The sequence below is a fragment of the Balaenoptera musculus genome, chromosome 20 (genome assembly GCF_009873245.2).
Source record: "Balaenoptera musculus isolate JJ_BM4_2016_0621 chromosome 20, mBalMus1.pri.v3, whole genome shotgun sequence".
Taxonomy (NCBI): Eukaryota; Metazoa; Chordata; class Mammalia; order Artiodactyla; family Balaenopteridae; genus Balaenoptera; species Balaenoptera musculus.
This window is the reverse complement of record NC_045804.1, coordinates 49,935,485-49,957,432: the sequence shown is the minus strand read 5'-3', so window position 1 is coordinate 49,957,432 and position 21,948 is coordinate 49,935,485. Positions and strand designations below refer to the sequence as shown.

General features: G+C 55.8%; 2 protein-coding genes across 6 annotated transcripts in view; one reads left to right on the top strand and one right to left on the bottom strand.

Annotated features, from left to right (window-relative positions):
• Nucleotides 1–744, bottom strand: part of INCA1 (inhibitor of CDK, cyclin A1 interacting protein 1) — an 8,219-nt gene extending 7,475 nt beyond the window's left edge. The window contains exon 1 of one of the 2 annotated variants that reach the window (XM_036835856.1): nucleotides 28–744. In XM_036835856.1, coding sequence (XP_036691751.1) covers nucleotides 28–151 — 124 coding nt within the window. In that variant the 5' untranslated portion in view covers nucleotides 152–744. The remainder of the gene's footprint in view (nucleotides 1–27) is intronic. The other variant, XM_036835857.1, reaches the window with a different exon arrangement.
• KIF1C (kinesin family member 1C) overlaps nucleotides 1–21,948 on the top strand; it is a 22,412-nt gene extending 464 nt beyond the window's left edge. For 2 of the 4 annotated variants that reach the window (XM_036835851.1, XM_036835852.1), the window contains 22 exons: nucleotides 1,378–1,498; nucleotides 1,761–1,893; nucleotides 2,303–2,379; nucleotides 2,719–2,898; nucleotides 3,527–3,592; nucleotides 4,324–4,502; nucleotides 4,606–4,717; nucleotides 5,174–5,251; nucleotides 5,402–5,467; nucleotides 5,559–5,634; nucleotides 6,135–6,213; nucleotides 6,417–6,562; nucleotides 7,552–7,721; nucleotides 7,832–7,911; nucleotides 8,040–8,115; nucleotides 12,601–12,680; nucleotides 13,530–13,624; nucleotides 16,801–16,884; nucleotides 17,287–17,473; nucleotides 17,620–17,692; nucleotides 18,493–19,107; nucleotides 20,713–21,948. In XM_036835851.1, the coding sequence (XP_036691746.1) occupies nucleotides 1,788–1,893; nucleotides 2,303–2,379; nucleotides 2,719–2,898; nucleotides 3,527–3,592; nucleotides 4,324–4,502; nucleotides 4,606–4,717; nucleotides 5,174–5,251; nucleotides 5,402–5,467; nucleotides 5,559–5,634; nucleotides 6,135–6,213; nucleotides 6,417–6,562; nucleotides 7,552–7,721; nucleotides 7,832–7,911; nucleotides 8,040–8,115; nucleotides 12,601–12,680; nucleotides 13,530–13,624; nucleotides 16,801–16,884; nucleotides 17,287–17,473; nucleotides 17,620–17,692; nucleotides 18,493–19,107; nucleotides 20,713–21,396 (3,309 nt within the window). In that variant the 5' untranslated portion in view covers nucleotides 1,378–1,498; nucleotides 1,761–1,787 and the 3' untranslated portion in view covers nucleotides 21,397–21,948. The remainder of the gene's footprint in view (nucleotides 1–1,377; nucleotides 1,499–1,760; nucleotides 1,894–2,302; nucleotides 2,380–2,718; nucleotides 2,899–3,526; nucleotides 3,593–4,323; nucleotides 4,503–4,605; nucleotides 4,718–5,173; nucleotides 5,252–5,401; nucleotides 5,468–5,558; nucleotides 5,635–6,134; nucleotides 6,214–6,416; nucleotides 6,563–7,551; nucleotides 7,722–7,831; nucleotides 7,912–8,039; nucleotides 8,116–12,600; nucleotides 12,681–13,529; nucleotides 13,625–16,800; nucleotides 16,885–17,286; nucleotides 17,474–17,619; nucleotides 17,693–18,492; nucleotides 19,108–20,712) is intronic. The other 2 variants (XM_036835855.1, XM_036835853.1) reach the window with 2 other exon arrangements.

Sequence of the window (21,948 nt, the reverse complement as noted above, 5' to 3'; positions counted from 1 at the left end):
CGCGGCTTCTCCCTGTACCCCACTGACCTATTACGCTGCACCAGCCGACCCCTGTACCTCTCTCTTGGTCCATTACCCCGCCATCCACCAGCAGTGCCACCTCATTCCCTGCCCCGTTAGCCACAACGGCGTTACAATTGCGTGTCTCCATCAGTGTCCTTTCCCTCCCCTGGTCAGGGTCTGGGGGTCAGGGCTGTTCTTCCTGAGACAGCCTCTGTGGTTTCAGCTACTCCCTTCCTGTCCTGGGACAGACCAGCCCTCTCACCCCTCCCATGCCCTGGCCAGAAAGGCTGGTGAGGTGAGGCCCAGCAGGACAGGGGTTTGAGGCCCTTTGGGGCCACAGAAGGGGGCTCAACATCTCTGATCGCTCTTCACAACCCTCCCACCCTGTTGTCCGTGGGTGTGGGCTGCTCAGCCTCTCCTCCCAGGGTGTGGGCACCGGATCACCTACATTCCTGGGCTCCAGCCTGGCACTTTCCCCAGGGCAGTGGATGCCATAGCACTAGCCCCAGGCTGGAGCTGGGACCTACCTGCTTCCTTTCCCTTCTCTCCCTCTTCAGGGGGACCCTACTGCTATCCTCCCTTCCCATAAACACAGGTATTCTGGATCCTCCAACAGAGGACCCTGGTGGTTGGTAGGATGGTTACAGGATGACCCCACCCTCTCCTGCCCATTGTCCTGGATCCTAAGGAGGAAGTGCTGGGGGCTGGTCAAGGGGTTCGGGGCTTATAGGCAGGCCCTGTGGATCCCAGTTTTGGGCTGTACCTCCAGCCATTGGACTTTGCCCATCAGCAGTCCCTCCTGTGTGGAGGTTATGGACCCTAGGTGGGAGCTGGTTTCTACTTGTCCCTGGCTGACCCTGTGGGGGAATTTTAGGGCAGGTCTTATGTTTGGGATTTTCTCGCATCTTGTTTCTCTTCTGGGCTTCCAATTTGTGCTTTCCCCCTACCTGTTCAACATTTCTGTGTTTGCTCTCCTCTTGTGTGTCCCCTTCTTTTTCTTCCATTATTTCCTAAGTAGCATGACCTCAGTCTTCTTGTCTCTCTCATTTTTTTGGTGTTTGGGACTTTCTGCCTCTCCTCTCCCCGCTTCCCACCACCCTCAGTGTCTCTGCCCATGTGTCTCTCTCTCTGAATTGCTCTCTGTCCAGCCTCTTTCTCTCTTCTCTCTCTGAACGTTCAGTGCACTTGTGAGTGACGAGGAATAAAAATATCACCGTCCCTGCCCTTGGATTCACGTTGCATTCGACCATTCCAGAGGAACAGCCATCCGCACCTTTCCTAACATTACCCCCACCCCTTGTCCTCCAACCCTGGAACCCCAGACACAGCTCTGGAGCCACGGGTGCCTCCTAACCACTCTTCCCCCGCAACCAGGGTTTCCCCTACAGCCCCAGCTGGCGTGGCCAGGCCCCCAGTGTAGGATGGGGCTCCTCCTACGAGGGCCGGTGGCAGCCAGAACTGATACAGCCCCCCTGGTTTGGGGCCAGGACACCAGGTAACTCTGGGGTGACATCCCAGGTCCCTGCCTGCTGGGAAAAGGCTGGGGAGAGAGGCAGGAACACCTCCGGGAGTCCCTGAGGAGAGTGACATTGGGGAGGAAGGCCAAGGAAACAGAAACTGGGTCCTTGAGGGCCTGGGTAGCCGGGGAAGGGGGTGTGGAGAGACTGGTTCCTGGGAGAAGTTGGGAGGCAATGTCTGGGTCCCCCAGACATTGCCTCCCAATAGCTCTGACCTCCTCTTCTGTCTCTGTCCTCCAGCTAAGGAGGGTGGTAGTATCTGGAGCCATGGCTGGCGCCTCGGTGAAAGTGGCAGTGAGGGTTCGGCCCTTCAACGCCCGTGAGACCAGCCAGGATGCCAAGTGTGTAGTCAGCATGCAGGGGAGCACCACCTGTGAGTGAGTCCCACGGGCCCGTCTGGGCACAGGCAGGGCAGCCCGGGCCCACTGTACGGGCCAGTCCTGCCGGGCCGAACCAGGAGGAGGGCTGTGCTGGGCACGGAGCAGGTGCTAATTGTAAGGAAGGAGGCTGGGACAGGCTGGCCTTTCCGTGCTCCCAGTCCCTGGGAGGGGGAATGTTGGCCTGGAGCCCTCCATTGCCCAATCCAGGGAGGCAGCCGGGAGGGGGGCGGGTCCTGGGAAGCCAAAATTAGCTTGGGTGGCTGGAGGGGGTGGGGAGTATTAAAGGGGAGAGATGAACTAGGATAGAGGTGGGGAGTGGGATGCCTGGCTTCTGAGGGCTTGTGGGGAGTGGGCAGCGGTTGGGAGTACCTGACCTTGGCCTTCATCCCTTTGCTTTCTCAGCCATCATCAATCCCAAACAGAGCAAGGATGCCCCCAAAAGCTTCACTTTCGATTACTCCTACTGGTCACACACTTCGGTGAGGTTGTTAGGTTGGGGGAAGAGCTAAGCAAAGAGGGACGGGGGATTCAGGTCCTGGGGAGGGGGCATAGCTGGGAAATAGGACCTCCAGGGAATTGGTTGGGAGGACCAGGACCCTTGGGTGGGGGTGGGTAGGACCCTGAACTTGTGACTAGGACCAGGATGGGGGAGGCAGAATCCCTGGGATAATTTAGGGTTGGCAGGAGACTAGATAGGATCCTCAGGGATGATTAGGACCGTGAGGGGGGTGGGGGCACACAAGATCTTTGGGCACCTAGATACCAAGGACAAAGTCATCTAGGGTTCCTGCTGTCTTTCTTGCCCCCCTTCCACCTAGGCCGAGGACCCCCAGTTTGCATCGCAGCAACAGGTGTATCGGGATATTGGAGAAGAGATGCTGCTCCATGCCTTTGAAGGCTACAACGTGTGCATCTTTGCCTACGGGCAGACGGGAGCTGGGAAATCCTACACCATGATGGGGCGGCAGGAGCCAGGGCAGCAGGGCATCGTGCCCCAGGTACACTCGGGGCCTGGCAGGGTGGCCAGAGCTGAAGCATCTTCAGCTGACCCTAGGGGAGTAGGCTGGGTTCTAAGCGTTGTGGAGCAGAGACCTGGCTCTCTGAGGTTGTTAGTAGTAGGGAAGGTGATGGGGGATGAGGTTGGCTCCAACCTGGACATCAGGGCCAAGAAGGCTCAGTGAGAACAGCCACACCTTTGGCGGCAGAGCGCCCAGGGTTTGAACCTTGTTTCTACCACTTACTGCTGTCTTACCTTGTCTCGTAATTACTTGTGAGTGTAGTTCCCATGTAGGCTTGTGTACCGCAGTCAAGGTGTTTACTGTAGGAAAAGCCAGTTGTGGATAACTGAGAGTTGACCATAATCTCCCTGACTGCAGCATAGTGACCTTGCATACAGGCTCCGGGTTTGCATTTTGGCTCACTGAATACTAGCCTGTGACCCTGGGCAAGTGTGAACCTCTCAGAGGTTGCTTTCCCATCTGTAAAATGGGAACGATCCCGTCCCTCCCTTGGGGCTGTGGTAAGGGTTAAACAGGGTCACTTGAGACCTGGCCTGGCCTGGGTGCTGGGCGCCACAGGTGTGCCATGAACAGCAGCATCTTTGTGCTTCTCTGTGTCCCCCTCCAGCTCTGTGAGGACCTCTTCTCTCGTGTTAGTAAGAACCAGAGCGCTCAGCTATCCTATTCTGTGGAGGTAAGCCCAGGTCTTGGGAGGGGCCTGGGAGGGGAACCACAGTGTCCCCTGGGTAGGGAGGAGGTGAGCAGAGCGATTAAGACAAGTGCAGTCTCTGGAGTCAGGCAGCCTGGGATCTACTCTAGGCTTTACCAGTTAGTAACTGTGGCTTTGGGCAAACGATTTCTCTCTCGGCTCCTGAGTGTGTTTATCTGAAATGATAACGATCAGGGGTCCCCTCCTAGGGTTGTTGGAAGGCTCAGTGAGTTGCACATGTAAAATGCTTAGCAACACATAGTAAACACTCAGTGTAGGTCACCTGTATTGTATCCAGTGGAGTCCGGGTTAAGTTTCACATTGGGTATGGTTGTTAGCTTTTTTACTTTTTTAAAAAATTTATTTATTTATTATTTATCTTTGGCTGTATTGGGTCTTTGTTGCTGAGCGTGGCTTTCTCTAGTTGCATCGAGCGGGAGCTATTCTTCGTTGTGGTGCACGGGCTTCTCGTTGCGGTGGCTTCTCTTGTTAAGGAGCTCGGGCTCTAGGCACGCGGGCTTCAGTAGTTGTGGCTCGTGGGCTCCAGAGCGCAGGCTCAGTAGTTGTGGCACACGGGCTTAGTTGCTCCGCGGCATGTGGGATCTTCCCGGACCAGGGCTCGAACCTGTGTCCCCTGCATTGGCAGGCGGATTCTTAACCACTGCGCCACCAGGGAAGCCCAGCTTTATTACTTTTTATTTGCTTCTCCCACTCAGGTGAGCTACATGGAGATCTACTGTGAGAGGGTACGAGACCTCTTGAACCCCAAGAGTCGGGGCTCTCTGAGGGTCCGAGAGCACCCCATCCTGGGCCCCTACGTGCAGGACCTGTCTAAATTGGCTGTGACCTCTTACGCAGACATTGCTGACCTCATGGACTGTGGAAATAAAGCGCGGTGAGGCAGGCTGATGGGGCGGAGAGCAAGGGAGCCGGGGTTAGGAAGATGAGGGGCCGGACCCACTGACCATTCCTCCCCCCCCCGCCCCCCCCACCCCCAGGACTGTGGCCGCCACCAACATGAATGAGACCAGCAGCCGTTCCCACGCCGTCTTCACCATTGTCTTCACACAGCGCTGCCACGATCAGCTCACTGGACTGGACTCAGAGAAGGTAGGACCCCCCCCCCCCGCCACCCGCTGCAACCCCATCCCACCTGGTAACAGAGACAGAGATGTGATCAGCGGGCCTTGCGTCCTCCCTCCCTGTCCAGGCTCGGTTGAGTGCCTCCTCTGAGCTTCCACAGCCCCCTGTGCTTCCCCTATCAGATCAGTGGGATAGTCTCCTTTTGCATGTTTGTTCTTCTAGCTAGGCTCCTTGGGGCAGGTCTTGGAGCCCACTGTGTGCCGGGACAAGGCACACAGTGGGCATGTGAGTATCTGTGATTGAATAAATGAAGAAACGGACAAGTAACCAGACCCTCACTGGCATCTTATGTATCCCCCTTCCGTCCCCCACTCCTGGCTTTCTCCATCCCTTGCCAACCGCCTAGTCCCCTTGCTGGGTGTTCCCTTGATATGCCTGCCCCGCGCTGACCCAGTCACCTCCTGTCTCTTTCCTCTGACCCAGGTCAGTAAGATCAGTTTGGTGGACCTTGCTGGCAGTGAGCGGGCTGACTCCTCAGGGGCCCGGGGCATGCGCCTGAAGGTGAGGCGCCTGGGAGGGTCGGACAGGGCAGTGTTGGGGGCTGTGTGCAGTGGTCTCAAATCATAACCTGGTGCTCTGGCTGTGGGGGGAGCGGGGGAAGGGGATCGGAGTGGGAGAAGAAGGCCTCATTCCCCCCGTTCCTCTTGCCAGGAAGGCGCCAACATCAATAAGTCCCTGACTACTCTAGGGAAGGTGATCTCGGCCCTTGCGGATATGGTAAGACCTGGGCGTGGGAAGAGAAGGGGCTCTGGGTAAGCGGACAAAGCGGGTGGCCCACCGTAACCCCCTTCCCCCTTCCGTCCCTCAGCAATCAAAGAAGCGGAAGTCGGATTTTATCCCTTACAGGGACTCTGTGCTCACCTGGCTGCTCAAGGAGAATCTGGGTGAGGGGCTTCTCCTCTCTGTCTCTCTCTGCCGACCCTGCCACCCGTCCTGCCAACCTCCTTTTGATACCAGTCGCGTTGACACCCCTGGAACCTCAAATCCTCCAGTGGTCCTTTGACTCTGCCCCTGATCCCCAGGGGCATCCTTTGAAGGTGTCCTGATGCTGAGATCAAGGCCACACCCTCCCTGCCAAGCCAAGGGCCTCGCTGACTTGGCTACCCATGACTGCTCTCTGACCTCACACCCACCTTTGACTTCACCCTCCTCCCACTGATCTCTGACTGTCCCACAGATGTCTGATGTCTCCCTGACCTCACCCCCACTTCCTCTGACCACCAGATTTCACGATTAGCTCCACAACTCTTAGCTTTACCCTACCTTGGACAGTGACCTTATTGGACCCCTGCCTGAGCAATGAGGCCCCCCTGACCCTGTGACCCAGTCTGACTTTTCTTAGGACCCTGCCCAGCTCAAGCTTTCCCCTCCTTTCCATTCGTAGGTGGGAATTCACGCACAGCAATGATTGCGGCCCTGAGCCCCGCGGATATCAATTACGAGGAGACTCTTAGCACCCTCAGGTGGGGCTCTAGTAGGGGTGGGGCGGGACATGAAAAGTGCCAGGAGCTCAGCGGCTGGTAGCTCAGGACCCTCCCCATGAGTTAGGGTTGACCCTCAGCTCTACTGCACTATGATGAAACCTGGGAGGGAGAGGGAATCGGGCAGCAGACCAAGGTCACCCGTGTCTAGGCCTCACCGGTCCCGCTCCTCCCTCCTCATCCAGGTACGCCGACCGCACCAAGCAGATTCGCTGCAATGCCATCATCAACGAGGACCCTAATGCCCGGCTGATCCGGGAGCTGCAGGAGGAGGTGGCCCGGCTGCGGGAACTGCTGATGGCCCAGGGGCTCTCCGCCTCTGCCCTGGGAGGTGGGACTCCGGGAGGGGCAGCTCAGGGAGGCTCCTTGGCCCAGCTCATCCCTCCTCATTTGCCTTTGCCCAGGCCTGGGACCAGGGAGGGACCACTGCCCAGAAAGCCCAGCAAGTGCCCCTTGACTTAGATGCAGATGTGGAGAGGGGACAGGTCACGCCTTTAGGTGTTACAGAGCTGGGAGGGACTGATCCTCCTGGGGAGAGGCAGGCAGGATTCAGAGGGACCTTAACAGGCTCCTGGAACTACTGAAACGACAGGAGCAGGAGTAAATGGCAAGTCGTGCGTTTATGATTTAAACAGTAAGTCATTAAGAATAGGCTGCTGGGCACCTGCCTTGACAGACGTTCTTGTGAAACATTGGGAATTAAATTGACCGTAAGCTTAATAATAGTCAACAGCAGACTAATTTCTGAAACGTAAGGCTCAGCCTCCTTACTGTGAAATGGCGTCTGTATTAGAGAATCTGTGATCCGTGTTGGCTGTGCCTGGTGTGACTGTGCATTCAATCTTGGGGTCCATCCCACTGAGGAGTTGGGGTGCTAAGGGGCACGGTGGGGAGAATAAGGGTTCTTGGGAAGAGAAGGTAGACACGATGTTCGCCTCTGCACGTTTGAAGGGTAGTCTTGAAAAAGAAAAAGCAGTGTAGTCTTTCTCATCCCAGAGGGCAGAACTGGAAACAGAGCTACATGTAACACGGGGCAGATTTCAGTTCAACACAGCTAAGAACTTCCTGACGGTACGAGTCATCCTACGATGGAAGGAACTGGCTACCTTGTTCAGTAATGAGCTTTCCATCCCCGGAGGGGAACAAGCAGAGGCTCGGTGTCCACTTGTCAAGGCTGCAGTAGGAGGGTTCTCTACTTTGTGGAGGTGGACCATGGGTCTTCTGCAGTCCTTCCAGGCTGGTCCGCTGTGAGACCTTCCCTGTTTCCGATCAGTTCCATCTTTCCTTGGCCTCCTTCTTTTACCTTCTTCTCCCTCCTAGGCCTGAAGGTGGATGAGGGGAGTCCCGGAGGTGCTCTGCCAGCTGTATCATCTCCCTCTGCCCCAGCTTCGCCCTCGTCCCCCGCAGCACACAACGGGGAGCTGGAGCCATCGTTCTCCCCCAGTGCTGAGCCCCAGATTGGGCCTGAGGAGGCCATGGAGAGACTGCAGGTGGGAAGCTGGAGCTGGCAAGGGGTGGGGCTCTGGGGGCTGCTGGGAAGCACCCCCTGGGAGGTGCTTGTCCCAGACTGTCCTGATCCCCGCCTGTCTTGTGCCCCCAGGAGACAGAGAAGATTATAGCTGAGCTGAATGAGACCTGGGAGGAGAAGCTACGTAAGACGGAGGCCTTGAGGATGGAGAGGTGTGAGGATGGGGCCGACAGCTGGAGCCCTGGAGGGAGCGGGGTGGGGAGGGAAGGTCAGGCCCTGCAGGGAATGGGTTCATGGGTACCGATGACAAGACCAACATTTGCCTCTCCTTTGCCTACAGAGAAGCGTTGCTGGCTGAGATGGGGGTGGCTGTCCGGGAAGATGGGGGAACCGTGGGCGTCTTCTCTCCGAAGAAGGTGAGTGAGGAGGCCTCGGAGACTCTGGATGCTGAAAGAAGAGGGTTGGGGTGGCAGGGTCATGAGTTCTAACTCTGATCTCAGGTCTCTGAATTGTCCCTCCATCATCTCTGTCCCCACTCCTGCTCCCTCCTCTCTGTGTTGTCCGGCCATCCCTGTCTTCTCCCTCCCATCTAGGGACCACAGGATGCCAGGGTCCCTGCCCTTAGGGGGATTTCAAGAGCTGCTTAGAATCTAGGTATTTATAAACAGAAGCCCACACACGTGTGTGTATGAGTTCATGCGTAGAACGTATCTCTGGATTCATAAGAAACTGGTTATGGCGGTTACCCCATGGGGAAGGGAGAGGACCTGGGAGATTGCAGGTTGGTTGGGATAGCAACTTGTCCACCATGTGCTCTTTTGTATCATTTGGATTTTGTAACCTGTGTATGTGTTAGCTATTCAAAAACAAACAAACAAAAACAAAAAACCTGAAAAGTACGTTTTGAAAGGATAACTTGGGAAGACAAGACTGTAAAAGGAATAGGGGAAGAGTAAGCACTAACCTGTAGGATGTTGATTGTAAACGCAGCGAGAGGCTTTTTTTTTTTTTAAACTGTTGAGCTGTTCAGAATTCTTTTTTTTTTTTAAATTGGTGAGTGACTATCTGTTTATTTATTTTATTTATTATTTTTGGCTGTGTTGGGTCTTCGTTTCTGTGCGAGGGCTTTCTCCAGTTGCGGCAAGTGGGAGCCACTCTTCATTGCGGTGCGCGGGCCTCTCACTGTCGCAGCCTCTCTTGTTGCGGAGCACAGGCTCCAGACGCGCAGGCTCAGTAGTTGTGGCTCACGGGCCTAGTTGCTCTGCGGCATGTGGGATCTTCCCAGACCAGGGCTCGAACCCGTGTCCCCTGCATTGGCAGGCAGATTCTTAACCAGTGCGCCACCAGGGAAGCCCCAGCGAGAGGTTTAAAGATGGAAGCGTCAGTGCAGCCTGGAGATGTATGGAAACTGGTTTCCTGGAGAAGGTGGTCTGGAAAGTGGAGCCTGAAAGATGGACGGGGGTGTGGTAGAGAGGAGCAGAGAGAACATCGGGCCGAGCAAATGTCGGGTATTGTCGGCCGAGTGGGGCGCACCAGCACCTGTCACGTGCCCGCTGTGTAGTAAGTGCTCAGTAAGGCTTTGTGGAGAGGAAGGAAGGGAAGAAGCAGGGCAGGAATGATCAGGCTCAGTTGGAGGCAGGAATGGTATTCAAAACCTTTAGCAACCAGCACAGCACGGGGACCAACCAGTCAGAGTGGACGCTGGCTTCCGACGGCCAGCACAGCTGTAGCGGTGCACACTGGTGAAGCGGTGATGCAGAGGCCAGTTTGGGCAAAGCAGGAACTTCCAGTCCCAGCCCTGGAATGGAGCCAGCCACGCCTGTCAGAGCCGTGGTACGAAGCATCATAGGATCAGGCTCTAAGTGAGGTACACCTCTTCCAGGCAGTGGGTTACTGGAAGGAGACCCCTCCGATTTTCACACGGACAAGGCATCTGGGTGACTGAGCAAGCAGGGACCATTGAACAGGGATCCAGACAGAGGAGAGGGGTTTGCCTGGCCTGAGGCACAGCCAGGGGCGAGAGAGCTGTCGGTGGGTGATTGAGCGTGGCAGGCAGGGCTGAGGGGTCAGGTCCGGGGCTGGGCACCCAGGGCTTTGGGATCCCCCAGAGGCGCACATCTGGGAGGAGGGACTGCAGGGGGCTCTCAGCGTGGCTTGCCAGCCACCTGGGGGTGCCAGGTACCTGTGGAGCTTCTGCCACAGCTGCAGGGCTAGGGAAAGGTAGAAAGGGATGGACAGACTGATGGATGGGTTTTTCTTTCCTGGAGAGGTTCACACTGTGCAGGGTGCCACCTGCTAGAGCTTGGGACCAACAGGAGGGGCTTTTGTTTTGTTTTGTTCTTAGTTGTTCTTGTAAAGGTGGCACGCCCCACAGGGAACGTTTACTTCTTACAGTGAGGTGAAAAGGAAATCTCTTTCTTTCCCACCCTCGGGTTCCCCTCCCAGAGGCGAGTCCTGTTGCCGGCTCCTGATGTGTTCTCCTAGAGGTAGTCTCTGCACGTACAGGCGTGTGTTATAATCATCCACGTACGCACGCACACATCGCCCCTCTTTGCCATGGTGCTGGTTCCATACTTGACATGTTACTTTTTCACATAACAGTGTATCGCAGTTGTGTCCGTTTTTTTTTTTCCCCACAGTGTCAGAATATTCTATTGTATAGACGTAGGATAATTTTTTTTAACCAGCTTCTTACTGATGGACATTTAGGTCGTTTCCCATTCTTTGATACTATAAACAATGTTACAGAAGATAGTTTTACTAATAGTCTGCTGTCTGTAGAACAAATTCCTAGAAGTAGAGATTTGGGGTCCACCAGCAGCCAGGTGAAACTTTGATCTCTTTTGCCAGCGTGCCTCCAGAGATTGTAACCATGCCCACTTATACTCCCAGGAGCAGCATACAAGAGAGCCCGTGTTCCCTCATCCTCTTCAACTTTTTCATCTTTGCCCATCTGATTGGTAAAAAAAAAAAGTGTCTTAGGGGAGGTAACTTCTGCATTTTCTCCAGGTGGCAAGAATGGACCCACTCTCATAAGTTTAAAAGTCATGTGGATTTCAGAGAGAAAGCTGTTAGACTCACAGGAGAAACGGGTTTGGTGGGGGTGACTCCAACCTAGGAAAGGTCGAGTGGAGAATTGGGTCCTTGGGGCAAAAGCTCCAGTTTGTCCCAGAGAGAGCCAAGGGCCTTAGGGAAAGCCCCTTCTTTTCTGAGACCTCGCCACCAGGCCTAAGGACTTCCTAAGTCAGTAATTTTCAAACCTGGCCCGGAGCTTCCTTCACAGGGAATGGGGAGGGGGGAGCAGGACTGGACTATGGGTCCCCTGCCCCCACCTCGGCCTGAGCGGCTCTCTGCTTATCTGCTTGACGTGTTAGGCTTCTAAGGCTTCTAGGTAAGGTTTCCTGTGAACAAAGGGTTCCAGGGCTGAATAAAGATTGAAAAGCACTGCCCTAAATCATGTCCCCTCTCCCGAGGGATAGATCGCTTTCTGCTTCCAGGACCCATCCGCGTTTGCCATTCCCAAGCAGGCCTGACACTGCAGTGTCGGGAGGGGCGTGGTCATCCCTCAGGAGAAGAGGAAGTGTTGCAGAGTCTCGTTGGAGGGGCCGACACACAGATACACAACGCATCCACCGTAGACATAGCCTTGGGCTTCCTGTTCAGGGGGCTCCCAGAGAACTATGGGGCCTTGACTGCTGGCTGTCTTCCCCTACACCCTGTGCTCCCCTGCCTCCGTGCCTTTGTTCAGACTCCTCTTTCACCTGGAACCCTCTTCCTTCTTCATGTCCACGTCCTCCTCATCATCAGAGACCAGCTCCCGCACTGCCTTTTCCATGAAGCTCCCCTGACCCCCATGAGCTCCCATTGGTCTTCATTTTATCCATTTTTGTGTATGAGCCCCTCCCAGGATACAGTGGGATGAATGAATGAATGAATGAATGAGCTAAGTGAGGGCGTGAAAAGTTCAGGAAGTCTGTTATGAGGCATGTGTCTCTCACCTGCAATGGTGTTTCCACACCAAGTCTTATCTCCCCAAGTTGACTCTGATTTCCTGACCGACGGGGCAGCAGCCTCTGGGTGTGACTCATCTCTGTGTCCTGCTGGGCACCTCAGTGGGGTCTTGCACATAGAAAGGCCACGGTATATCCTTGCAGAACAGAGGCAGGGGATCTTGTGTTCGGGTGGAAGGCTTGGGAAAGCTTTGTGGAAGAAGTGGCATTTGAGACGCACCGTGAGGGACGGGAAGTGAATGATTTTGACAGGTGGGGATGGGGGTGGGGCCAGGAGGGAGGCTGTTCCAGGCGAGAGGATGGGCAGGGATGAGCCCGGCTTTTTGGAGTGAGTGCTCAGAGTACACTGGGTGCGAGCACAGAAGGGGAGAGGGGGCCCCGGAAAGGGGCTTGGATAAGTGGGCTGGGGCCCTGCCGTGGAGGAGGCCCAGGAGTACCGGCATAAAAAGCAGACTCAGGTCAGGCAAGCATGCGGTGCGTGGGCTGGAGAGGTCTGAGCAGTCCCCTCTCGTACCCTCCCGAAGTGGCAAGATACATTTTGAGGGAAGAAGTGATGAGCCCTGGGGCCAGAGGGAGTGCAGGGAAAGCAGAGAGAGGGCAGGTAGCTTCTAAGGTTTCGGGTCAGGGAGACTGGTGTGTCCAGGTGCCTCTGGAGAAATGGGGCCTGGGGAGGGGCTAGAAGGGTGAGGGCATCTTGTGTGCGAGGAGACGGTGGGTCAGGCTGCCCCAAAAGCATTGGGGTAAGTGGGAGCAGGAGGTGGGAGAGCTCGCCCTCCGAGGGAGGGGGAGGGGCGCAGCGGGGAGCCTGCAGGGATGTCTGCGAAGCGCCTTCCCTCCCTCTTGGCTGCACCCCTGGCGGCTCTCCCCTGACTGCCGCCCCCTCCCCACCAGACTCCACACCTGGTGAACCTGAACGAAGACCCCCTGATGTCTGAATGTCTGCTCTACCACATCAAAGATGGTGTCACCAGGTAGCGTTTGCTCGGGGCCCCTGGGGCAGCCTCTCCTTTTAGGGTGTGGTTGCAGAGGGAGGGCCACGCTGGCGACTCCCTTCTCTAGTGATCTCCTGGGGACGCCCCAGGTCTCAGGACAGCTCCACTGCAGCCCTGTTAGCTCCAGGCTTCCTGAGAACTTGCTGAGCCTTCCTCCACCCACCGCTTTGGTGTGGGTGACACCCTTCCTGGGACCAAACCAACCCAGCGCTGGCAGGGATAGGTCCTGATCTACTGGGGCAGAGAGTGGGTGGGAGCTTGGACTGCTGCGTTTTTGGCCCCCAGCACCACTGCCTGGGCATCGCTTAGTGGGACCTTCCCTTGGGGTGGGAGAGAGAAGGGAAACATAACCCTGGCCCCATGCTGTTGAGGGCAGTGCCCACATGACAGGTAACTTCACTGGCTAATGCTAATGAACCCCTGGGGCTCAGCGCCTCCAAGGTCACCTCCTGGAGTTAAAGGGGTGAGGGTGCTCCTTCCTCTCCCGGCACAGGCTGTTCAGCTGTCCTTGGTGATCATCACGGGAAGGATGCAGGAACCCAGGCTGAGGGCACCCACCCCACTCCAGGTTCCCTTCCCCCTTTGCTGTATAACAGTGAGGATGTGGGCTTTGGAGCCAGGCAGATCTGGGCTCACATCCCAGCTTCACCACTGCCGGGCTGCATGACCTTGGGCAAGTTACTTACCTCTCTGAGCCTCAGTTTCCTCATGTGTGAAATGGGAATAATTATACTCGGCTTACTGAGTTGGTTGAACTTGTGTTCAGAAGGGGCTTGGCGTATGTATGACTGGCACATGCTCAGAACATGTTGGCTGTTGCGTCCCCAGGGTCGGCCAGGTCGATGTGGACATCAAGCTGACCGGGCAGTTCATTCGGGAGCAACACTGTCTGTTCCGGAGCATCCCTCAGCCGGACGGAGAAGGTAATGGCTAAGGGGGCGAGACTGGGGTGACCCGACAAGGAGAGAGACAGGTCCCTCACTGAATACAGAGCCCTGGCTCGGGCGCTGGGAGTGCAGCCGCCGCGTGAGAGGACGTGTCCTCACCCTGAGAGGGGCCTTGAACTCCTGGTCAGCAGTGGGGGCCCTGCTATCTGCACCTGCCCTCAGGGCGCAGACTCTTATTATGAGCTGGGAGTGGTGAGGGTCCCCAAGGCAGAAACAGAAGACTGGCTTCAGAGGGTGAGGTTTTGGGAAGAGGAGATCCTGCCCTCTTCCTTAATTTTTTAGCCTCAAATAGCACCCTGGTCATTTTTTATGAAAACCTGTAGGTTTTTCAGTGGGATATCTGAATTTATCTCTGAAAACCTGATTATCTACGTAGCTATGACTACAAAAATTTCAGGCAGTTAGGCAACCCATGTCTCCCTTTGGTTCCAAAACTTTCAGAGATTTTTAGCGGTTTTTGGCCACAGCAGCAAAAGCTTTTAGGAATCACAAGCCCTCAGGGTGTAGGTAGTAGTCTGTCTGACAGGTAACAAAACAATGCTCGTGGTTAAGTACCACTTAGGGCATATTCTGAGGTCAGTGTTTTGTTCTGGTTCAGTCTTTTTTTTTTTTTTTTTAATATTTATTTATTTATTTGGTTGCGTCAGGTCTTAGTTGTGGCAGGTGGGCTCCTTAGTTGCGGCTCACGGGCGCCTTAGTTGCGGCTCGCTGGTTTCTTAGTTGTGGCACGTGGGCTCCTTAGTTGCGGCAGGCAGGCTTCTTAGTTGTGGCTCAAGGGCTCCTTTAGTTGTGGCTCGCCAGCTCATCAGTTGTGGCATGCGAACTCTTAGTTGCGGCATGTGGGATCTAGTTCCTGGACCAGGGATCGAACCCGGGTCCCCTGCATTGGGAGCGTGGAGTCTTAACCACTGCGCCACCAGGGAAGTCCAGGTCATTTTTTTTTTTTAATGGACTGATTTGGGTTCAGTTGTGCCCAAGTGAAGTCAAGCTCTGGGAAGTGAGTCGGGCAGGGAGGCTGGCCGTGTCACACCTGAGGTCTCCCTCACCTGGAGCCCGTGCTATGTGCCTCAGGTCTGATGCTTCTGGGGGACAGGAGACAGGGCACCCGTGGTCAGCATGTGTTTTAAAATAAGAAAAGATGCTCTCGTGTGGCCTGCAGCTCAGGTTGAAGACCTGCCCAGTGGACTTCAGTTCCAGTTTCTGGTCAGTGGATTAACGCAGTTGTTCTGGTCTCGTTCAAGTCCCTAGTGGCAGCAAATGCTTCCGGCCCTGTGGGCTGCGAGCTATTGAATCTGTTCAGCCCAGTGAGTTATTGCCGAATTCCTGTTCTGCGGTTCCCTCAAGCCATGTGCTGGGGTGATACCAAAACCACACAAGGCCTGTGGAGGCAGCCCACCCTCGGGAGCTCAGGGTGTGTTTGGGGAGGTGACAGGCCCGAATAGGTTACGTCACAGTGAAAGCAGCAGATGGTTCTGTGCCCCAAATGATGGAGGCTCTATAAAGGGTCAGTCCATTTGGGCCTTTAAGATTTAATACTTGACCAAAGACGCCTAGAAGAGCAGGCAGCGCGGATAGAGGTGTGAACACAGAAGAATAGTTATTACTTACCATCTACTTTGTGCCTTTGCATTTTCGCACACAGCTCACAGGTAAGGGAGCTGAGGTTCCCAGGGGTTAGGGAATTTGCCCGAGACTACACAGCTAGAAGATGGCAGAACTGGATTGGGACGCAGCATGGCAGGCTCTAGGGCCTGTGCTGTGAGTCCTGGGCTGCCTCGGTTCAGATCGCTGTGGGTTCGTGTGGGTTCTCACCTGGCCCCATTTCCCTCCATAATAACTATCCCCGCCCAACCCTGACTTTAGATTACTTGCTCAATTACTTGTTTATCATCTTTCTTATCAAGTGGAAATGATCTCTGTAAGAGCAGGCATTTTGGTTTTTATCTCTCCTGTATTTCCAGGACCTAAAATAGTGCCTGGCATATTATAGGGGTGCAATATATTTGTGGAATGGATGGATGAATTTGGGGCGTGGTGGGAAATAAGGGTGGGGATAGACTGGTACCCTTATAGCCACCTCATCCTCTTCTCTGCCACCTTCTTCCATTGCTGGTCACCGATGTGGTGATGCTTTAGCTCTGTCTGACATCTTCTTCTCCATCGTTTCTGCCCCTTCATCCAAGTTTCCCTTTGAGCATCAGCTCAGGAGTTACCACTTTCCCATAATCATTTCCAGTCCTCTGCCCCTAAGCCGAGTTACTCTTTGCTATTTTTGTACTCCTACAGCGTCTGTAGGCTCGTCTCTGCCTTACGTTACCATTCATTCTGGTTTCTCTGTTCCTTGTAAGGTAAATAATATTTCCCACATCACTTTATTTGAGCCTTTCAGCCACTCTGTAAAGAAAGACTTTGTTATCCCATTTTATAGCTCACAGAAATCGGGTGACTTGCTTAATGTCCCTCAGCTAAGGAGTCATAGAGTCTGGGTCTTTGGAACGCGGGGGCCCCTCTGTGACAACGGGGCACTGGTCCTCAAGGACAGGGAAGTGCCTCAGGCATCCTCGTGTCCCAGCAAGCAGCAGGCTTGGTGATTTGTACAAGGAGCACCTTGAGAGAGATGTTTGGGTTGGGTTGACTTTATCTTCTCCCGTGAAAATAGTGATCTTGACTGAAGATAGTTGACTGTGGCTTAAGGAGATCCGTTAGGTAGCAGTGTGCAAGATGCATCAGACAGAAGTGGGGCTAGGAGCCTGCTGGAGGAATCCAGACCTGGCCAGTAGCAGTGTTGTTTGGGAAGGAAGGAGTGGTCATCTGGAAGGCAGAAATGACAGGGCCTGCCGACCAGCTGGACCTGAGAGACCACGCCCTCTGAGAATTCCAGGCTTGCTAAGCCGCTGCTGGGGAGGATGGCAGAGGGTGAGAAGGGAGCCCCCGCAGAGGCTCCTGGGAACTGTAGCTGGGGCTCTAACCCTCCTTCTGCTCTTCCTTTCCCGTGCTGCCTGCCACCAGAGGGGCCATGGCACCCCGACAGGTACTGGGTGGTGGGACTGGGGGTGTATGTGTGTTTTGGGGGGAATGCAGGGTGGGAATCTGTGACCATACCCCTCCTCCCCCAGGGTCTGATCGCTCCCTCTCCTCTCTCCCTGCCTCAGTGGTGGTCACCCTGGAGCCTTGTGAAGGAGCCGAGACCTACGTCAACGGGAAGCTTGTGACTGAGCCCGTGGTGCTGAAGTCAGGTAGAGGAGGGGGCAGTGAGGGTCCTGGGCCCTGGCTGTGCAAGGAAGAGCTTCTTGGGTGACTCCTGGGCAGGACCCAGAAACAAATAGGAAACAGCGTGGGCATGTGAAGACGGAACTGGGAAGGGAAGAGAGAGGGAGTCAGGTTTTGGTTTGTCTCGCTGCCTCAGGGCAACAGGAAGAGGATGCCAAGCTCCTGATTTCCTTTGGCTGTCAGCGATAGGGCGGTTCCTGGGGTCAGCTAGGGGAGCCTCGGCTCCAACCGCTCTTGGATTTGGGGTGATGGAAGAGATTGTGTTGGGGCTCCTGGGATTTGTGGGCAAGGCCCTGTGCACCTCGGGCATGGGGAGGGGTGTGCTGCCGTGGGCGAGTGAGTCCACTTCTCCATCCTCCTATCTCCAGGGAATAGGATTGTGATGGGCAAGAACCACGTTTTCCGCTTCAACCACCCGGAGCAGGCGCGGCTAGAGCGGGAGCGAGGGGTCCCCCCGCCCCCAGGACCGCCCTTCGAGCCCGTCGACTGGAACTTTGCCCAGAAGGAACTGCTGGAGCAGCAAGGCATTGACATCAAGCTGGAGATGGAGAAGAGGTGCGTGGGGAGGGTGCTTGCGCCCTAGGGCCCTGCTGACCGTCCCCCCCAGGTGCCCAGCCCCCAGCGCCCTCCTGTTGTGAGGCGCCCTACTGAGGTGGCTCCAGAGCCTCACAGCTCCTCCTCCCCTCCTCACCCAATCCCAGGCTGCAGGATCTGGAGAACCAGTACCGAAAAGAAAAGGAGGAGGCTGATCTTCTGTTGGAGCAGCAGCGGCTGGTGAGGGGCTGGCCAGGGGTGCGGTGGGGCAGGCAGAGGCGGGAGGTGGGCTGGTGGGCACTGGAGCAGCTGGCCTGGCAGAGCTTCAGCCTGACTCTGATTTTGGTCACACTGCCTGAGCCAGAGTGGGGAGTGGGCCCGGGGCTGGGGGGTAGAGGTGGCATCTAGGAGGAGACAGGAGAGAAATGTGACCCAGGGAGGAACCCATGCAGGGAACTAGGGTTCCTCCCAGGTGACTGGGGCTTCCTGGACTCTAGCTGATCCTGTGCCACCTTTATGATTTTTACCAAATCCAAGTACCGCCCGTGTTGTTATTTACTTAAGATTGTTCTTTGGGGACTTCCCTGGTGGTCCAGTGGTTAAGACTCCATGCTCCCAATGCAGGGGGCCTGGGTTCGATCCCTGATCAGGGAACTAGATCCCGCATGCCGCAACTAAGACCCGGTGCAGCCAAATAAATCAATAAATAAATATTAAAAAAAAAAAAAGATTGTTCTTTGAATGGACTTACTTTTAAATCTTGAACCGCATCCTGAGCGATATATACACACGAAACCCATACTTGGTACGGCTACAGCTAATACTCACTTTCTCTGTGCCACACGCTCCGAGCATGTTAATCTTCAAAACGTATCTGTGAGGAGGTGCCGTCATTTCCTCTGCTGTGCAGACGAGCAGAGGTTAAGCCGTGCACCCAGCACCGAGCCGCTCTGACCACGGTGTTTCCATGTTGCTGGGACACATGGCTCTGGGGTGCCCTTAGCCCTCTCCCCGTCTGTCTTCCCTCTCTGTGGCCCCAGTACGCGGACTCTGACAGCGGGGACGACTCCGACAAGCGCTCCTGCGAAGAGAGCTGGCGGCTCATCTCGTCCTTGCGCGAGCAGCTGCCGCCCACCACGGTCCAGACCATCGTCAAGCGCTGCGGCCTGCCCAGCAGCGGCAAGCGCAGGGCCCCCCGCAGGGTGTACCAGATCCCCCAGCGACGGCGGCTGCAGGGCAAAGACCCCCGCTGGGCCACCATGGCCGACCTGAAGATGCAGGCAGTGAAGGAGATCTGCTACGAGGTGGCCCTGGCCGACTTCCGCCACGGGCGGGCCGAGATCGAGGCCCTGGCTGCCCTCAAGATGCGGGAGCTGTGCCGCACCTACGGCAAGCCTGAGGGGCCCGGGGACGCCTGGAGGGCCGTGGCCCGGGATGTCTGGGACACGGTGGGCGAGGAGGAAGGCAGCGGAGGTGGAGGTGGTGGCAGTGAGGAGGGAGCCCGTGGCGCAGAGGTGGAGGACCTCCGGGCTCACATCGACAAGCTGACGGGGATCCTGCAGGAGGTGAAGCTGCAGAACAGCAGCAAGGACCGCGAGCTGCAGGCCCTGAGGGACCGCATGCTTCGCATGGAGAGGGTCATCCCCCTGACCCAGGTAGGACGGGCCCTGCCCGGCTTTTCACCGCCTGCATCTCTCCCCTGTAGGAACCTGAACCTCCCACCTCAGAGTCCAGCCTCCTTCCTCCTCTTCCTTTAAAAAATCTTATCGAAGTTTAACACAGCATAGTTCGTGAATCACCTGCCTCACAATCATCAGGGCACTAACTGAAAATGCAGATTCCTGGGTTCTGCCCCAGACCTACTGAATCAGCATCTTTGGGGACAAATCTGCATTTATAATAAGTACCCCGGGTGGTTCTGAAATACAATGAAGTTTGAGAACCATTGATATAAAGGGTACAGTCCTTAAGTTACCACTTTCATTAAGTGTTCCCATAGGTGTCCACTCTTAGAACCACCCCTCTCCTGGGTGACCCTTTCTTTACTCTGGTAGCCGCTGTGCTGAGCACTTCTCCTGTGTCACCGTGTAAATCTTCACAATGGCCCTGCGAGTGGGAGTGTTCTCACCTACCCGTTTTCCATGTATTCACCCAACAAGTAAACAGTTGAGTGTTTACTGTGTGCCAGGCATCGTGCTAGCTACTGGGGTTACTCACAACAGACGGAATTTCTGCCGTGTTCCCGCTTGCCTTCTAAAGGGGGATGACAGGCAGCCAGTCATAACAGCAGTCATGGTTGTTGAAGGCTTACGGCTCCAAATGCAGCTCTTACCCCTCTCCTCACCCTCCCCTCTCCACACCCTTGGGCTTCCTTGCTGTTCCTTGAACTTGCTGGGTGCACTCCTGCTTCAAGGCCTTTGCACATGCTGTTCCCTCTGCCCAGAACGCCCTTCCCTCTGAGAGCCATAGAGCTCGTCCCTCAGTCCCTTCGGGTGTTCCCTAAAATGGGAACTTCTCCGTGAATCTCTTCCTGTCCTTTCACTGCATCTACCCCCACCCTGGCCTCCTGTCCTTTTCCTTGCTCTGGTCTTTTCCATGTGAATATATATTTTTATATGTGTATTAAAAATATATATATATACACATTTATATAAAATATATATAAAATATATAACATGGTACTTATATATAATGTAAATAATATACATTAAATAACTTAAATACATATATTTATATTTAACTTGTTATGGAAGTACAGCATATGTACCATACTATATATTTTTCTTATTTATTTATCAACTGTGTCCGTCCACTAAAATGATGGCAGGTATTTTTCTTCCCTCTTTGTTGACTGCTGTATCCCCAGGGCACGTCATTTATTCAGCAGTATTTGCTGAGTGCCCACTAGGTGAGGCATGGTAGAATTTCTCAGGTAATCTTACAACAGCCCTATGTGATGGGTACTATCACTGTGGATGTCATCTTACATGTGAGGACACTGAGGCACAGAGGCTACAAGCCGGAGATCCAGACCCACAGCTAGGAGGTGGCAGACCTGGACTGAGTCGGCCACCTGACTCTGGGTCCGGGCTCCTAAACCAGTGTTCCTCCAGCTTCCTCGTCCCCATGCCCCTCTCTCTCAGGACCCCTGGACGTCCAGCTGCTCCAGGGCCTTCCAGCTTGTCCTCCCGAATCTGCACGTCCTCAGGACTCCACTCTCCTCACGTGTCCCCTCTTCTCTCACCCCCTCTCCCTCCCAGGATCACGAGGATGAGAATGAAGAAGCCGGTGAGGCCCCGTGGGCCCAGCCCCAAGGGTCTGAGGTCGCGGAGCAGGAAGCCCCCAGTGACCGAGCACCTCCCGCGCGGCCCTCCTCGCCGCCCCTGTCGAGCTGGGAGCGGGTGTCGAGGCTGATGGAGGAGGACCCCGCCTTCCGTCGGGGGCGCCTTCGCTGGCTCAAGCAGGAGCAGCTGCGGCTGCAGGGACTGCAGGGCTCCGGGGGCCGGGGCGGGGGGCTGCGCAGACCCCCCGCCCGCTTCGTTCCCCCTCACGACTGCAAGCTGCGCTTCCCCTTCAAGAGCAACCCCCAGCACCGCGAGTCCTGGCCGGGGGCGGGGGCCGGGGAGTCCCCAGCGCCTCCGCAGCCCCCCGAGGAGCTCACCCCTTCTCCGGCCACCCCTGCCCGCAGGCCCCCAAGTCCCCGCAGGTCCCACCGTCCCCGCAGGAATTCCCTGGACGGAGGGGGCCGATCCCGGGGAGGGGGTTCTGCACAGCCCGAACCCCAGCACTTCCAGCCCAAAAAGCACAACTATTATCCCCAGCAGCCCCAACCATACCCAGCCCAGAGGCCCCCAGGGCCCCGCTATCCCCCATACACTACGCCCCCGCGGATGAGACGGCAGCGCTCAGCCCCTGACCTCAAGGAGAGTGGGGCGGCCGTGTGAGCCCCGCGTCTTGGGCAGAGAGGGCCTGGCGGAGCCCCTCGCTGGGAGGAGATGCTGCTTCCCCAGAAGCCCTGGGGCAGGAGGCCCTAGAGACCAGAGAGAAGGTCCGAGTAGGTGATAGAAGATGTAGGGGTAACTGGGCCGGAGGCTGAGGGAGGAAGAGGGCACGGAGCTGCCAGGAGCGAACCAAAGTGAAGGAGAGCGATGGGAAGCTGTCTCGGGGCTGCCCCTTGCGGGGGAGGGGGTCCCACAAACGCTGCTAGGGTGGGTGGGGGGCTGGGGTGCCGCGTAGTCGGTGTTTGACTTTCTTTTCAAGTGGGGGCAAAGGGGAGAGAACCTAGAGGGAGGTAAGGTCTCCCCACCTCCTGGCCCTGTCTGTCTGTCCGTCTGTGGTGGGTTTCTGTTTCCAGGGAGGTGTGGTGGGATCATAAGTCATTCCTCTCCCCTTTCAGGCCTCCTGCTATATTTGGGGGACCTGTCTGGCGTCTGGTTTGCCTGGGGTCCCTGAGGATGTGGGACCTTTCAATAAAGGATGGAAAACAGAGGGAGCTT